Source organism: Desarmillaria tabescens, assembly GCF_030435595.1.
Source record: "Desarmillaria tabescens strain CCBAS 213 chromosome Unknown EV420scaffold_18, whole genome shotgun sequence".
Taxonomy (NCBI): Eukaryota; Fungi; Basidiomycota; class Agaricomycetes; order Agaricales; family Physalacriaceae; genus Desarmillaria; species Desarmillaria tabescens.
Genome location: NW_026848317.1, coordinates 227498 through 243389, shown reverse-complemented (window position 1 = coordinate 243389; position 15892 = coordinate 227498). Strand labels below are relative to the sequence as shown.

The 15892-nt window shown below is 47.8% G+C and overlaps 5 protein-coding genes across 5 annotated transcripts; 3 read left to right on the top strand and 2 right to left on the bottom strand.

Moving 5' to 3' along the window:
* Positions 1 to 107: 107 nt before the first annotated feature.
* Positions 108 to 2214, top strand: EV420DRAFT_1682242 (uncharacterized protein; the record flags this gene model as incomplete). The annotated part of the gene is made up of 2 exons (XM_060479226.1): positions 108 to 281; positions 338 to 2214. 2 exons carry the CDS (start codon positions 108 to 110, stop codon positions 2075 to 2077), a joined length of 1914 nt encoding a protein of 637 aa, XP_060330507.1. The 3' UTR covers positions 2078 to 2214.
* Positions 2215 to 2452: 238 nt separating this feature from the next.
* On the bottom strand, positions 2453 to 3968 carry EV420DRAFT_385621 (uncharacterized protein). The gene is made up of 3 exons (XM_060481934.1): positions 3909 to 3968; positions 2738 to 3855; positions 2453 to 2681 (listed from the first exon to the last, which is right to left on the bottom strand). Exon 2 carries the CDS (start codon positions 3743 to 3745, stop codon positions 2846 to 2848), a length of 900 nt encoding a protein of 299 aa, XP_060330506.1. The 5' UTR covers positions 3746 to 3855; positions 3909 to 3968; the 3' UTR covers positions 2453 to 2681; positions 2738 to 2845.
* Positions 3969 to 5828, top strand: EV420DRAFT_1479961 (uncharacterized protein; the record flags this gene model as incomplete). The annotated part of the gene is made up of 7 exons (XM_060469622.1): positions 3969 to 4276; positions 4454 to 4639; positions 4695 to 4728; positions 4763 to 4820; positions 5319 to 5407; positions 5566 to 5627; positions 5723 to 5828. 7 exons carry the CDS (start codon positions 3969 to 3971, stop codon positions 5826 to 5828), a joined length of 843 nt encoding a protein of 280 aa, XP_060330505.1.
* A 2922-nt stretch (positions 5829 to 8750) lies between these two features.
* EV420DRAFT_385569 (uncharacterized protein) lies at positions 8751 to 10224 on the top strand. The gene is made up of 4 exons (XM_060481933.1): positions 8751 to 8849; positions 8897 to 9415; positions 9462 to 9783; positions 9834 to 10224. The coding sequence occupies exons 2-4, from the start codon at positions 8960 to 8962 to the stop codon at positions 10067 to 10069; spliced, it is 1014 nt and encodes a 337-aa protein (XP_060330504.1). The 5' UTR covers positions 8751 to 8849; positions 8897 to 8959; the 3' UTR covers positions 10070 to 10224.
* Positions 10225 to 10584: 360 nt separating this feature from the next.
* On the bottom strand, positions 10585 to 11557 carry EV420DRAFT_1479958 (uncharacterized protein; the record flags this gene model as incomplete). The annotated part of the gene is made up of 6 exons (XM_060469621.1): positions 10585 to 10627; positions 10678 to 10818; positions 10883 to 10906; positions 10957 to 11180; positions 11233 to 11277; positions 11546 to 11557. 6 exons carry the CDS (start codon positions 11555 to 11557, stop codon positions 10585 to 10587), a joined length of 489 nt encoding a protein of 162 aa, XP_060330503.1.
* Positions 11558 to 15892: the final 4335 nt, after the last annotated feature.

The window sequence follows — 15892 nt, the reverse complement described above, 5'->3', positions numbered from 1 at the left end:
ACAGGAACCCTCCAAGCGGGACGTTCTTTGGACTGAACAAGAATCAGCTGCATTCGTGAGGAGTTGGTGCGTTCAATTGGCTTCGACTGTTCTGCCGTGATATTTAAATGGCTTCAGGTGCTACTCCGCGCGACTATAAGGCCCGTTACCCCCTTGATCCTTATGGCCAAGAGATGTCCGGAAATGCTCGAATATGGTCTATCTACCTTGAAGAAGCGGCTGATTTTGATGCCAATATGTTGGCAGAATGGCGGGATACCATCGGTGTCCTACTTGTGTTTGTGCGTCTCGCGTTTCCTTACAAAATATTTCTCTGAAAAGTCTAATACTATCATAGGCCGGTCTTTTCTCTGCGGTACTAACAACATTCGTGGTACAAACGCCGCAAAACATGCAACCAGATTACGGCGAGGCATCAATGCTCCTTCTCTTTGAAATCCTCAAGGCCACTGCATCGAATCGTTCCCAATCCTCTATTCCCTCCTCACCCATCGCCTTCTTTAGTGCCAGTCGTTCCGATGAGTGGATGAACAGCTTGTGGTTCGTGAGTCTGACGTTCAGTCTCATCACTGCCCTCGTCGCCGTTCTGGTCAAACAATGGCTCGACCAATACGTCGCCGTCGTCTCCGACAGCTCTGCGCGCGACCGTGCAAGAATCCGACACATGCGATACGCTGGTCTACAGACGTGGCAGGTGCCGATGATCATCGGCTTGCTTCCGGTCCTCCTTCACATTTCATTGGCATTTTTTTTCGCTGGTCTCGCTATTTTTCTGTTTTCTCTAGGCATGAAAGTGGCGTGGCTAGTATCGACTATTGGTGCAGCAACATATGTGGCCTATATCATTGCCCTAATCCTTCCCTTCATATATCCCTACTGTCCATATAAGGTCCCGTTAACGCTTTACGCCCACCGTCTATATCAACTCGTTAGCAACTGTTTCCTTCCACGTATCATTTTCGCGCCACACTACCCCTTTCCCCACATGTTCCACCACGACAGCTGTTTTCACCTATCCAGGTACCACAAATGGCACCAGGATTTCATCCATTCCCGTCAAAAATGCCGCACTCTGAAGGACATCGAACACAATTATGTTCAGGAATGTGCCCCAAAAGTCGATGCGCAATCGCTGCATTGGCTACACTCCTCCACGTCTAACGCATCGGTGCACCAAAGTGTGCTGCAAGCCATTTCCGGGATGTCGTCTGACGCTACAAGGTATCTCCCAGAAAAATACAGATCCGCATTAGTGGTATCTCTGCACCAGCAGATAGAACGCATGAAACCACTCGTGCCATTTCCTGGTGCCAGAAGCGAAGTGGTTGAACTAGAGCTCTACTGCCGAGCATTATCGCTTCTCTGCGGTCATCTCACAGTCAAATGTTCCAACGGGCAGCTGAAAATGGCTTTGTACTCTATGACAAGCCCCGAGAAGGCGTCGTCTGTTTTTCTTGGAATTCTTCAAGGCCCGCTGCACCATTTCCTCACCTTGCCTTCATTAGTGTGGAAGATACTAGTCGACGTGGCTTTCTCCTCCCCGACCCTCCGCAGTGGTGTTCTGGAATCAGAGCTCGAGCTCATGAAAATCCTTGCAGGGTCCATGACTACTACAGGCGAGAATGAGGATGTCACCACTATCGACAAGCCTACAGAAGAGGTGAAGGAGCACATTCTTGACAAATTATCCGTTTTCTGGAAGTATGATCCCACTCAAAAGCCAGTAGCTACAGACACTTCTCTCCACTTTCGTGCTATGGCTGTATTTATCCCTCAGATACATCAGAGACTGTGCGATTCAGTGTTTGCCTTAGAGCGAAAGCAGATAATCGACACCTTCCAGCCTTTCCTCGACATCATTGAACACACCCAGTACCAGGCCGAAGAATTTAAACCCGTCCTCAACACGCTATACTCCCTTCTTTCCTCCGAGGTTTTTGCCACTGTCGGCGACCTTGAAACACTCGTTCGCAGGATACTCACGGTTCTCGACGCCCACCAATATGTCCAAAACCTAACTCCAAATATACGGTTCCATTCCATCGCTTATCCAAAGCAAGGTAAACTCAACAGTTAGTGACAAAGAAGCATAGGCAGATCACTAGGGATGTACACACAATGGCAGATATTTTATATGGCATAGTCTGACGAAAATATGCCACTTGATCAAATAGTTGTCAAATAGTACACAATATGTACAGGAATATAAGTGGGTTGCTGTATCTAATGAGATCAAACGCATAAATTGAATGGGGGAAGGTATTATCCCTTCCGGAGAGTGGGTACTTCGGGCGAGCGCATTGAACATATTTTCATGATTGCATATGTAAGTTTACACACCAATGTCCCCGTGGGTTTGGAAATTGAAAAATGTCGTAGCTACTGAGGCCTTGAACTTGAATTGGGATTCTAGTGTCTTTCCAAAATTTCTGTGGTGGTGCAGAGGAGTTTTCGTGGGAGAAATTTACTAATATTCGAGGTGCTATGAAAGGTCTAGACCTAATATCTTAAGAAATACCGTGGAGAGATAATTAGAAACTGAGATACATGAACTTCAGAAAGAATTGTTGAGAAGTAATAAGAAGATTGAATTTTAGGAAGATGTCATGGACTTAATAGTGCGTAAAAAATCAGATAGGTGCAGGTGGTCTTTTTACCGGCCACTTATTGTGAGGTTCGAGCTTCTCATGGCACTGACAATCAGTCGCCGTTTGGGTTCTCGCATGGATCCACTTACGTGTTTACCTATTGCAAGCACACCGTAATACCTGAAACACTCCTGTAGACCCGTGATCCTGTAGGTCCGTGAATAAATTTCAGGATTACTAAGGGAAAATATAGATGCCTATATTTGTCGCCCAATGACCCAGGAGATCCAACTTGTAATCCAACTGTCCAAAACCTCCTCAGGATTCGAAGGTGGAGGCCGGACATACACAACGTCGAACCCCACTTTACCGATGTCCACAACTGCATCAGTTATGAGTGTCTCGAGGATTGGACACCTCAACTCGTCGATAAACAGGAGGGCGAAATTGGCCCCTTTGAAGGTGACCTTGCAGACAATAGGTAATATAAAATTAACTAAGATGTTATCTCGAATGTACCGCTCCGTTGAGAGGTAAAGGAACGGACGCCGGATCTGGTGCATCCAATAGTCGCTGTGGGGAAAAATTATCTCTATCTCGTCAACGCTGGGGGGCAACCTACTCGGGGCCCGGATTATTATTGGTTGCTCCCGTAGGTCATCAATGATGAAAGACACCCGACGGAGATGGAGATGAGGGAACAGGAAGGGCCAACTGAGATTAGGATGATTTTTGTGAGACATGGTTACAGTTATCGAACGGCAGTGGGAGGATATGTATTCAGCGATGAGAACAATTTCTTCAGAGTCATCCATGCGAAATAGAGAATGTTTTCCCTTTTCCAGGAAAATAAAATGGAGATAGTAGTCGACATATGCGCGTGAGGGGACGAACATGTCGATGAATGAGATACGGTGGTATGCACGCAGCCAGAACCGGCAGATGAGGGGGAATGTCTTCATCAGATGAAGACGGTCTTGATTGTCCAGCGGAAGGTACCAGCTCTCCGCTATGATGCTTTCGAAGAGTTCGACAGGAAGTCGTGCCATCTTATGATGTCGGGAGCAAGAAAGATACTGACGAAAATGAACTTTGCTATGATGGTGGTAGGAATTGACGCGTCTCAGATATGAGACAGGGAGTTGCCGAGGTTTCATCACTGATAAGACACCGCCTGTAGGTCATCCACTGGCAACTAGGCTTTAATATACGTCAGGGCGCTACCGCTTGAGCATCGGGAGTCCGGGTTATTTTGAAGCAGGACACACTTTAAGCATGCTTCGTTAGTGTAGAATTTATATAGCAGACATGAGTACGCACCTGAAAAAATCTTTAGATGACTGTGATCAACTTTGAAGCACCAGTTCTTACGAACGAAACATGGCGCGAAGTCGGCGTTACCTCTTGTCTTCATCGACGTCGTTGATACGACACGGACTTCCTGTCCCTTTCTTCAAGCTCAGCGGGTACTTTATCCCACTCGATGTCGCAACGGTTGATGTTGTTTTGGGGAAGAAGAGAGCACATCTTTCAACGAATGTCGGCGCTGTTCATGAAGGCTTGGGCGTGTCCTTGGGTGTGATGCTACACGGACGAGGCGGCATCTGCGAGGACGATACTCCTCCAACACAGTTGGGAAGAAGAGGAGGACATTGGAAAGTGGAACGAGGGATGCGTACAGCGCGAATGTGTGATTGGAGGTTATGATGAAGCGGTTTGATGTGGAGATCAGATGGAAGACAGCAGGGAGGCAGCTGGGTCTGTTTCCTTGGCGGATTAGATACGCAGTGAACGTCTATGCCGCAGTTTTGACTTGAAATCGTTCCAATGAATCGTAAACGCGAGATACTGCATGTCTTGTCAAGAATGCCACGACCAGCGTTCGAGGTACAGATAAATGCGACATGTAAGGTTGGATATGACGTAAAACGAACGCATGTCCAGCGTAAACAGCAGCGAATCTTGGCCCCCATGGAAAGAGAGCACGCAGGGAAATGCAACGTTCACCATTATAGATCAGGGTCGTACTTTTGCGAGGTGTGGCCGAGGATGTAAGAAGGTGAAAGTAAACATTATGCAATCGTATGTATTTCATATATGCCGTAGGAGAGACGTGGCTACCGGTGCATCAGATCTGAATGTAACTGAGGGCACTTTGAGGTCTTCGCTGGCAGGGCTTGGGTCCATGGAACTTCGCAGCTGGGGGTGCTTGTCGACGCGTAGCTTTTGAAGGTAACTCTGTTCTATCAAAAGTTCAGGTTAAGACGTTATACACTGCTCAAAGGAGCATTAACGCACGCTTATGCTGCCTTCACTTGCGGTACCCGCCACTGCATTGACGAAAGTCCATTTATCGTGACTTCCTTCCGCGCTCCAGCAACTTCAATCTCCTCCTTCAACGTTGTCCACATACGCCCCCAATAGCATCTGACCCGCTCCCCATTGCTTACAGCGGTTTGCATACAGCTTGACAGTAGCATGTGTTTTGCACGAGAGAAGAGAGTAATTTGGACTTGGTCATAAACCATGGTTTATGGACTTGAAGACGCGTTTATGGCTGGTTTATGGCTATTTCGGCGATCTCGGAGGTCCTTTTGCGCGCTTGAAGTCCCCAAAACACGGTTTATGACCAAGTCCGAGCCTTCTTTCATCATCCACGAAAATGCCCCTGACTGTCAAGCTGTATGCAAACAGCTGTAAAACTGATTATGTCTTTTTTCTGCTGGACAGTTCCTTCGAGAAATCGAAGGAAAACATACGTCCATCGCACTCGAGGACGAGGAGGAGGGGTAGAAGGAGATCTGGAAACACGCCGGGTGGTAAGTTCCCTCATTCCTCGCTGACATTCAGGGGTGTTCACTGTCCCCGCATATCGCGATCTCTCTGATTATCACGATGTCGACGCCTCACTAGGCCTCAAGACCCGGATAAGTTTACACTAAGATGACGTGTCGGCGTTCAGCGAGCAACGTCCTAGGCTGTGGCAGGCAAACAGGTGGCGGGAGTGAAGGGACGCGGGAGGGAGGATGACCAGGAGTGGTAAGCAGGCACCCTCTTTTTAGGTCTACGCGCGTGTGTCCAACCGTCGAGTTGTCCTAGTAGTGTCGATGTCCGAGCCGACATCATGAGCAAAGTCAGTATCTGATGCCGGCTGAAGGGGATGGTGGTGATGATGGAGAATGGAAAAGACAGCAGCAGATGCAGCATTACGGTGTTGCCAATGTAGATGCCCTTGTGTAGCATGGTGTTTTACGCCTCGAATCGCGTGCAACATTCTGGCTGGAGATCCTTTCCTAAAGACATCGATATTGGGCTGGGATTCACAGGCTGAACGACGCCATAAAATTGGGGTATACCGCTTTCCGTTCAATCGAATCCTAGATATTCCGCATCCAGTTCTCCCTGGTTTTCACCGATGACCGTGAAATGCTACCGGTCGGGGTTATCGCCTGCAACAAGTTGTGGTAGCAGAGCCCTGATCTTGCCCTTGTTGCTGAGATACCATAGGCTTGAGAATAGATGGTCCAGGCTCGTTAATCTAAACGACGCGGAGAGGATGGATGTCCAGGGTTGAGTGATTGAGTGGGTAAGATGAATCAGCGACCGCGGCGGCCCGTCGCAAATTGAACCTGCATCGATTTACTCCAAACTTCAGCTTGAGGCCCAGGCTGTTACCAGCTCCACCGTCTCTTGCATTGTCAGTTCGTACTAAGATATCATACCAAGGTAACTACCGACTCGGACCAGCCAAGTATCGTCATGTAACTAATTCAGTACTCGACGCGGCCCCATAGCTTTAGTACACCTCCCCATTCTCAATCATCTCCTGCAATTCATCCCTCTCCTCATCCGTCAAGTCTTGTATCAGCGAGCAAATATCGTGTATCTTCTTTTTTGGGCAGTCACGCGCCAATAGTGTTGTGAAAGGCCGGGCTTCAAGCCTCAAGCCCGGCCCAGCCCAGCCCGGCCCAGCCCTGAAAAGCCCGGCCTGCAAGTAAGGCTTGCTTAAGGCTCGGGCTGAGGCTTTGCTTAAGGAAAGCCTTAAGCCCTAGGCCGAAGCCCTGGGCTGGTGAAGGGGCGAATATCCTTTTGTGGGATTGATTTCTATGAATGTAACATAGCTTAGTATTATCCTGTAGATGAGCTTACCATGTCTTTTCATTAGAATTTGATTGTATGCAATTATTCATCAATTGAAAGCAGTTATGACATCACTGACATATGTTTTCTCCATGATGACAAGACCACTTGAGCAATGATAGCTTCGTGGATGATCAGTGTGGTTCAGTAAATAATATATTAGACTATGTAAAGCTATATCTTAATGAATATTCACATCTAATGAGTCCTGATAGGCAGAAATGTATTATGAGGGATAAGCCCGGGCTTAAGCCTGAGCCCGGCCTGAGCCTTGTAGGGCTTGGGCTCAGGGCTCGGGCTCGTGAATTTGCGAGCCTGAACCTGCTCAAGCCCGGCCCAAGCCTCCAAAGCCCAGCCCAGCCCGGCCCGGCCTTTCACAACACTACGCGCCAAGTGACCGCGTTCTCTGCAGGTGAAGCAGAGACCCCGTCTGCGCATCTCTGCAATACCCATGGGCTCCCCGTACCCTCCATAGCTCGTGTCAGCACCCTTTCGCCGGGTAACCTCCCATCGCCGATCATCATCGAATCGGATAGCCTTCTCCTTCCAAAATCCGAAGGTCACCGGTACCTCCGTCAGATCGATGGCAATATGGATTCTCCGGACAAGGTCACGATTGAGCGCTTGACTGAGCAGCATAATCATAAACTCGTCATGATCCTCCGCTTCATACCCCGCATATCTCCGAGTTAATTCGAAATGGTCACAAAAATCCCGCACACGTGTTTTCCCTTGTCGAAGTGTCCTCAGCTCGAGTCTGGCTTTTTCCTTGAAATGAGGGTCCGTAAAGGCATGGTCGAGATCATGCAAAAAGTCAGAAAAGGTTCCGAACTCGAGTCCGTTAGGGCCTCTATGGGCGGAAATGTAATCCTTAGCCCAGTACATGGCTGACTCTCGCGTATGGTATAGGACAAACAAGATCTTGGATTTGTCGTCGGGAAATTCCTGATAGGTTGCGGCATCCGATTGCAAATACATCATCATGATGCCATCTCGAAATGTGTGGTATTTGGTGCGGTCACCATCGAAAGATTCGGATTTGAAACATTGACTCAGTATATCACTCATTCCGTTACACCTAAAGACTAGGTTAGCTAGACCAACACTGCGACGACTGAAAGAAGCTGCGTACTTTGTAGGTAACAGTGGTGGTGGTGAAAGAAGAGAGGCTGCCTGACATATACATGCGTTGCACACGATTTTGTACCTTGACGTTTACTGCCACCGAGTTGAGTCCCATGATGATGCTCAGTGAGGTGTGGCTGATGATAATGGGTCCTGAGGTGCTTCGCATACGTGATGATATATAGCTGAGATGCTCAAGAGTCTTCAATCTTATTGAGGACTCTCGAAATGATGAATTGGCGTGTCGTCTCGAGTACCTTGCAGCAGCGTGTCAGGGGGCCCGTGGGTGAAGATCAGAATTAGCATATCCATCATATCACGTTGATTGGCACCGAGATATAGGGGGAGATTCAAGTCATCAAGTCGGTACTGGGGGCGCCGCCTATGGACATTGGATACAGGTATCACTGGAGGTTCTATATGTCCAGACAGGACAGTGCTGCAGTATCTTGAGCATCTGGGTGTTCAGGATGTAATGTACTGAGTAGAAGAGACTCTGAACACGCTTCGTTAGTTTTGAATTCGTATATATAGAATGAACATACATAAGCACGCACCTAGAAAAATCTCCCACCAAAGTAGAGCTGCCTGACAAAGGATGCAAAACCCGATCCTATGACCTTCCTGCTCAATCTCCTTCAAGCTGAGACATCTCCTCCCTGTACTCTTGGTTTTCACCGATGACCGTGAAATGCTACCGGTCGGGGTTGTCGTCTGCAACAAGTTGTGGTAGCTGGGTTCTGATCTGGCCCGAGCTGCTGAGATACCATAGGCTTGAGAGTAGATGTTCCATTGCCGGATTCGTTGGAGTACGAGAGCGATAGCGTGGGGTACGGTAGTGGAGTGGTAGTAGACGGAGGAGAGGTCACTAATCGGCAGACTCACGTACACGGGTTCTTCGGTCCGCCGCAACTCTTTCTTTTACTCTCATCATTGTCAAGGAACTCAGCAAAAACTATGCACTTCCTCAGCTTTTGCAACATTCTTGGTGACTTGGTAAGTCTGTCTATGCTATTGAATCACATTGAACTGAAACGAGACAGGCGCAGAAACAGCTCCATGTGAAACTATGCCGTCGTTCAAGTTGTCTTTAGCCACTTCCTGCCATGCCTCCATCGCAAACTCGAGAAGAAGAACTAAAGTACTACCACGAAATCTCCGAACCCATCGACGAAGCAACCTTCGCACACCACAACTCGCTTATCAAGCCCATCCGCCTCTTAAACGCAGACCCCAACCGGGACTACGCCCCTCTCGTCCAGTTCATCCGACGAATCCTAGTCCACCTGACGGTATCATCCAAATACTGCACCGGGACGATAGGGAGCTACACGATGATGTTATGGATCATGAGGCGGACGCCTAAGGGCAAGGTTGCCATGCAGAGCCTGTACCCGAATTCAGGTGATGAGGTACTGTCCTATGTCCTGCCGTACATCCGGGAGACCCCGCCTGCAATCGTATTGGAGGACCGAACCCCGCCTGAATGTTCCTGGGGATCCTGGCGCAACAACGAGATTGTGATTTCCCGCGAGCTTGTCACGACGTACCTCAACCTCGAGGTCAGTTCGAGTTCTCCCCTCTTTACCGTATCTGACAGTTGTTTAGAAAAGCAAAGCTACCCTGGACTCGGATGACGAGCGTTGTCTTGTATTTCTGCAGACAATCATCCTAGTCACCTTTCTCCACGAGCTCACTCACACCCTCATGAACAGGATCTTCATGGGCCGGCTTGGTTCCTTCTTCGAATGCGGAGACAACGTACGCGATATCGGGGAACACCTCGAGAGATCCCTGTTCACTGACTCGGTCTTGTACGTCGAATGGCTCCGGGCTGATTTCGAGGATCCGAATCCGAAGTTCCAGGTGAAGAAGATTCGAAGTATATGTTCGCAGCCAGTTGAAACTGGGGAAGGGTTTCACAGTGTCTGTGAGTGCATTCGACTTTTGGGTTATTAGCCTTTGACTGATTTCTGTTAGTGGTGGAGGACTTGAGGACGATGCTGGATTCTATCGACAGGAGTGAACTCTTTAGCCCAGTGTTTTTACTCCAGGATGCGAAACCTAGCGATATCATCTCTGCTGACAGCGAGCATATACGCCTACGTATCACACCTGAATATTCATTGCCGGTGCTCAATCAGTGGGCGATGCCTCTGCCTGTTACTGAGATAGGTCCGGATTCTATCATCATTGAACCGGCTTGTGGTCGGTGAGAACACGCACAATAACTAGTTCCATGCGGCGCTGAGCAGGGGAGGGTTGCGGTCTGGGAAGGGGAGGCGATGTATCGTAGACTTGCTAAATGGAATGAAATCATGAACAAAAAGGAGAAACTGTTCCCTCTCCTGCCGCAAAAAAGCACGTCTCACATCGCTTTTCCCTCAGAATAAATTGAGTGTATCCAAGAGCCGTTTTGGAAGAACGCGTACGCCGACAGTGAAATATATACATTGAAAGGTACGGCTTAAATGGCTTTATTGCTGACATGAAGAGTACTGGTAAGAAGATTGAACACAATCCGAACTTACGCACACGCATCCCTCCTTCTCGATGACACTGATGCTTGCCGGCTATCGACACGTCGCCTCGAGCCAACTCCACGTGTCTGCTTGTTCGCCGAAGCTCAAGCGCTCATACATCATTTCGGAGCAAAACTCCCACCAACGGCGCCGCTCTCGTGTTCGAAGGACATCGCTTGAGCCCAAAATCTTGTGCTTGGGGCCGCCATTCAAGGAGCGGAGTTGCGTGCAAGAGAAGGGAACGGGATCAGGCTAAGGAGGGATTTAGCGCTTAAGATTGGTCGAGAAAGTGGGAGACTTACCGTCCCCGGTGCATCTGCCGCCGTCTCTTCTGTTCTCCGTCATTACCGCCGTCCCCTTCAATCACTCCTCCGGCCAGTATCCGATACTGACTTTGCTCGCGAGACGACAGTATGTCGTCTCGAAGCAAAATCAGGTTTCCTCTGATCAGAAACTTTGCGCACGGACGTCGGCATCGATGAAGACTCGGGGGTTGGACATGCACACCTAGAGAGGAACGATATCCGCCACCTATGAAGAGGGTGAATGCCTAGGAAGTCGAATGTATGCGAGTAACTTACCATTCCCAACGTCTGTGGTCATCCTCCTTCCCATGTCCCTTCCGAGTCATTCCCGCCACCCGCCAGCCATCGCATGCTAGGCCCTTGCTCGCCGGAAAACGATACGTCGTCTCAGCGCAAAATCCAGGTCTCGAGGGGTCGACGTCGTTATCCAGACGAGGAGGAAATCGGTGGCACCGTGTACTCCCCAAGGCTATCACCTTGCTGACTAGAGCGATCGAGATCTGTGGAGAGAATGAGCACCCCTGAACGTCAACGAGGAGTGAGTGAACATACCATCTCGCGTGTTTCCAGATCTCCTTTTATCCTTCCACCACCTCTCTACACCGTTACAATTCACTGGAACCTCTCGTCACTGTCGAGAACGACAAGCATGCCATGCTGCCCTCCACAAGATGTGTGCGATGCCCGTCATCGTCCCGGGTAAAGTCTAGTCCTTCCGTTTGCAGGAATTCGATGTCATGGTCATCGCTGGCAGGCGGTTAGAGCGTTGCCAATCCAGGATGACGTTGATGAGAATCAGGAAGGAACAGTACACTGCGGAAGGACGATTAGAACAAATGTATCACTCAGTGACTTGTAAACGTACCTTTGACTTCATGTTGGGGCTTTGAAGATGCCTCCCCTACACGCGTACACTGAGCGGCATCAATATAGCATTAAAGTCCTCCTTGTCAGTGTGATTGCGCTCGCCATGGTTTTTTTTCGAAATCGTGGCCTTGATCTTGAGGTCTTGAGGTTGCGGGTGGTAGAAAAGTGAGCTAGCACTAATGGTAGATACAGCCTCAAGCAGGTGCAAAAAACACTTACAGAGCGTCAAGAAGGGAGAAGAAGGGAGGCCATAATCATTGTGAAGAGTCCTGGAGATCGTCGATAGACGAGAAGGAAGAATGGTGGAAAGAGCCAATGGTAGCAGTGAGAGAAAAAGAGCGACTCGGCTGTATCCGAGGCCGGGTGTCATTAATTATAATTAAATTTGGGAATTGACGTCCATCTCGAGTTTGTAGTAAGTGGTTACAATGAGGTTATCCTCTACGAGTGGGCGCGAGATCCTACCATGGAAGATCTTTGGCCGGAATGTCTTTGGCGACTAACACGGTGGACATCAGGAGAGCAATTCCACCAATGGGCTTTTCTCAAACGCGTTCTGGCTATCGTTGTAATTCCGAAGTTGCGGAGTATGCTGGGCTATGATGATGAGGAGTATCTGCCACGGTATGAGTACGGGGCACATACGGATGTAAACCACATCGGTTGCGTGACATTTCTCCATCCAGTTCATCTAGGTGAACCCTTTCCTTTTTATTTATTCGTGTTCCCACCATCTGACAGTGCGATAGTGGCGGACAGCCCGACACAGTGGAATCCTCACAGCTATGGGGTTTCACAACGTAATCCACCTCCTGCGCTCATTGATGCTAGCTTGAGAACCCCCAAATCCCAGGAATTTCTTCATTCTCACCGTCCATCGCAAGAAAACGTAGAAAATGGAAACCATCTTACTGGATCGGCTGAATCGAGTTATATCGAGTGAGAAAGAACAGGGGGTATTGCAAACTAAGATAGTTGCCGAAAAGATGAGGAGTTAGCTTCGTTCATGAATTCTTTCTTCATCAGTTAACTCGCTGCTACTGTTTTGTCGAGAACAAGTGTTGAAGTATATGCGAGTAACGGGACTTCTTCACACCTCGTGAAGATATCATAACTTCAAGCAAAGTGAACCCTGGAAGTAAGATGGTCGCGAAAGGGTGGCCAAAATCAGTCATTGAAAGAATTCCCGTTTCGGCGACCGGCCCGAAACGCGTCAAGATTTTTTGACTTCAACGTTCGACTAGCTATGTCTGCCAATGGATAGACCCTGTATCTACCACATTTTCCTACACTGGATCGGATATCCACACGACTCCTTACAATTTACTGACAACGCCTTGATATTATCTTTTACAGAATGGTGGCACAACACGAGCATACGGCGCCAATGTAGCACAGTAAGCGCTTAGCGCCTTTCCTTCCTTGACAGCTACTACACTTTCTCAAGTAAGTCGTTTGCTATGGATGTCGATTGTACTAATGCCATCTCTGTCAGTATGGCAGGCATCGATGATGTTGGAAAATGCGAGATGATTCTGGCATTCCGGCATGCTGAGTAAGAAATTGGTAAGAGAATGATTGTATAGAAATTACTAGAATAGGCATAGTTTAGTATAAATATGTGAAGTAAATGGACAAACTCCTCACGAGTTTGTAACCCAGAGACTAGAGGTCTTGCAAGCATTGTACTAGGATACAGTCTGAAATACAACAGATGAGAACTCTACAGAAGCACCTCCGAATCAGCCTTCAGTAACTGAAGATCATACTCGTTCAACTGAACCTGAGGCTCAGAGAATGCCTCCAAATGGGACATTCTTTGGAATGAACAGGAATCAGCCATCTTCATGAGGAGTCGGTGTGTTAAATTGGCTTTGACTGTTCCGCTGTGATATTTAAATGGTTCCAGGTGCTACTCCACATGACTATAAAGCACACTACCCTTTTGATCCATATGGCCAAGAGATGTCCTGTAATGCATGGATATGGTCCATCTACCTTGATGAAGTGGCCAATTTTGACGCCAATATGTTGGCAGAGTGGTGGGACACCATTGATATACTCCTTGTTTTTGTGCATCTCAGGTTTCAAATCAGGCTACCAATAGTCTGACTATTATGGTTTTACCCCTATTTTCCTTATCTTATCTTATCCTTATCCATCGGAACCCTGGACCTACCTATCTTATCTCTTGGACCCATGATATTCCGCTGGCACATTCCTTACCCATTTACCCGGCTGCCGTCACCCCAGTTCACGGCTGCCGCCCCCTTATGACCAGTGACCCGCATGCGCCATCACACTTCTCTTGATGGCATCATGCTTCTTAATAGTTAGACGAGAGTCGACCACCAGTTGAGGGCGGTCTATGGGATGTAGCCTATTCAGATGGAGTCCCGTGCAGGTGCAGGTGATATGCGCTCTTTACTCTCATTTGTCGGGAGTACACTTCTTTTAGTGTCCTCCCTCCTCATTTGTTGAAAGACGCACTTCTCATTGCACGCGCCCTTGTAGACACTATTCTTAGTACGAGTCTAACATGTATTTAAGCTAGCCTACGCTGTGGCCTTAGACCCCAGCTTCAGCTAAGGTTATATACTCCTAACTCTTACAAGCTCCTTGCTTTCGCTAATAAGTGACGCCTAACTTCTCGCAATCTACCAATGCCTCTCTAACACTGAATCACCAAACGCGAGTGACAGGATAGAGATCAGCCTTGGCGAAGGTTTGAGTTAGTGCTTAACACTGACAGTATTATAGGCTGGTCTTTTCTCTGCAGTATTAACAACATTCATGGTCCAAACATCGCAAAACATGCAGCCAGATTATAACAAGGCATCTGCATGTCTTCTCTTTGAAATCCTCAAAGTCACTATGTTGAATGGCTCCCAGTCCTCTATTCCCTCCTCACCTACTGCCTTCTTTACTCTCAGCCATTCTGATGAGTGGATGAACAGCTTGTGGTTTGTGAGTCTGACTCTCAGTCTCTGTTTTAGTCAAACAATGGCTCCACCAATACATCATCATCATCTCTGACAGCTCCACACATTGATATGCCATCTACGCATTCACACCTAGATTTTGTGATTTTATAACAATACTATTGCATGTCTATCCTATACTAGTCAGATATCAAGGGCTATAGTTGAGACTTCAGACTGATAGTCAAGTTAGTATGCTACTAGTCAAGTCAGGACTTAGGAATGATACCACTAGTGGGTCAGCCCTACCCACTGACCAGACTAGCACCTCCAAAGCTAGTATGACTTAGTAAAATACGGTCACTAGTAAAGAGTACAGTGGCTAGTGCCCAAACAAGAAGTAAGAACCCACACAGATCTCAACTATTCAGTGGCTAATGGACCAATCTGGGCATGAATGCCTAAGTCAGGATGACTAGTCACACAAGCACTTCTGAAAGGACTTAGAAATGAACCAGTAAAGGCATAACCCTTAGCCCAGATCTGGCTAGTGTGATACAGATCTCATGCGATTGGCACTAGTATAGCCGGGCTGCGCCCCGATCATGATTGAGCAGTTGCTACAGGCATGGTTACCTGACTATTCATATAGCCGTGTCACTAGTGGAGCACTGCTGGGCAAAGGGTGCAGAAACAACCCAATAGCGGAGTCCCTAGACCCGCTATTCGACAGAAAGAACAGGCTAGGCCAACTATTGCATGATTATTCACCATATTTCATGACTAGCCAAGACATCCTTACCAATATTACCCCTAAAGAATCTATTTATATTTATTCTGTACCTGTCTCTGTAGTATATAAGTAGTAGAAGGGGTGGCCTCACAGGCAGGCAAGCCATCCCCATGATTGTGACCTACTAGTCCATATTCTAGTGCCCCAATTAAAGGCTTTTGTGCTTAACCTCGATGAAGTGTCTACTAGTCGCTTAGTCACCTATAGTATTGAATGGATTGAAGTGTCTTAAAGTTACTATTCTGTCTTGGAGTGACTCAGAGCATTTTGAAGTTAGTTAAAGTATTTGTTCTTAGGCCAAGAGTGCCACTAGTCGAGCCTAGGGTGCTGCTAGTCAAGTGTAGATCACTTGTGAGACCCAGTATTTGGCCCAGAGTGCCACTAGTTTTGGAGTATCAGAGTCAGACCAAGCACAGTTGCTCAAACTAAGTCACTATTCACTCAATCATGTCTTAAAACCCCACTAGTGTGAGTATTACATCTTGTGCAGCTCACTAGTACCAAATACAAGTCTTTGAACAACCTTTTCCTGATTTATTGAAGTCTGCAGAGTGCTTCTACCATACTTGAAACACCTGAACTCAATATAATTGGTGATTTGTGTGGAGTGGTTGAGGTTTGGTAGGATAGA

What these genes read in the sequence shown, in the direction of transcription:
- EV420DRAFT_385621 (XM_060481934.1), bottom strand. Translation starts at nt 3,745, where the DNA reads ATGAAACCTCGGCAACTCCCTGTCTCATATCTGAGACGCGTCAATTCC.
- EV420DRAFT_385569 (XM_060481933.1), top strand. Translation starts at nt 8,960, where the DNA reads ATGCCTCCATCGCAAACTCGAGAAGAAGAACTAAAGTACTACCACGAA. An exon ending in CGACGTACCTCAACCTCGAG is followed by an intron (nt 9,416 to 9,461) that starts GTCAGTTCGAGT and finishes ACAGTTGTTTAG; the next exon opens with AAAAGCAAAGCTACCCTGGA. An exon ending in GGAAGGGTTTCACAGTGTCT is followed by an intron (nt 9,784 to 9,833) that starts GTGAGTGCATTC and finishes GATTTCTGTTAG; the next exon opens with TGGTGGAGGACTTGAGGACG.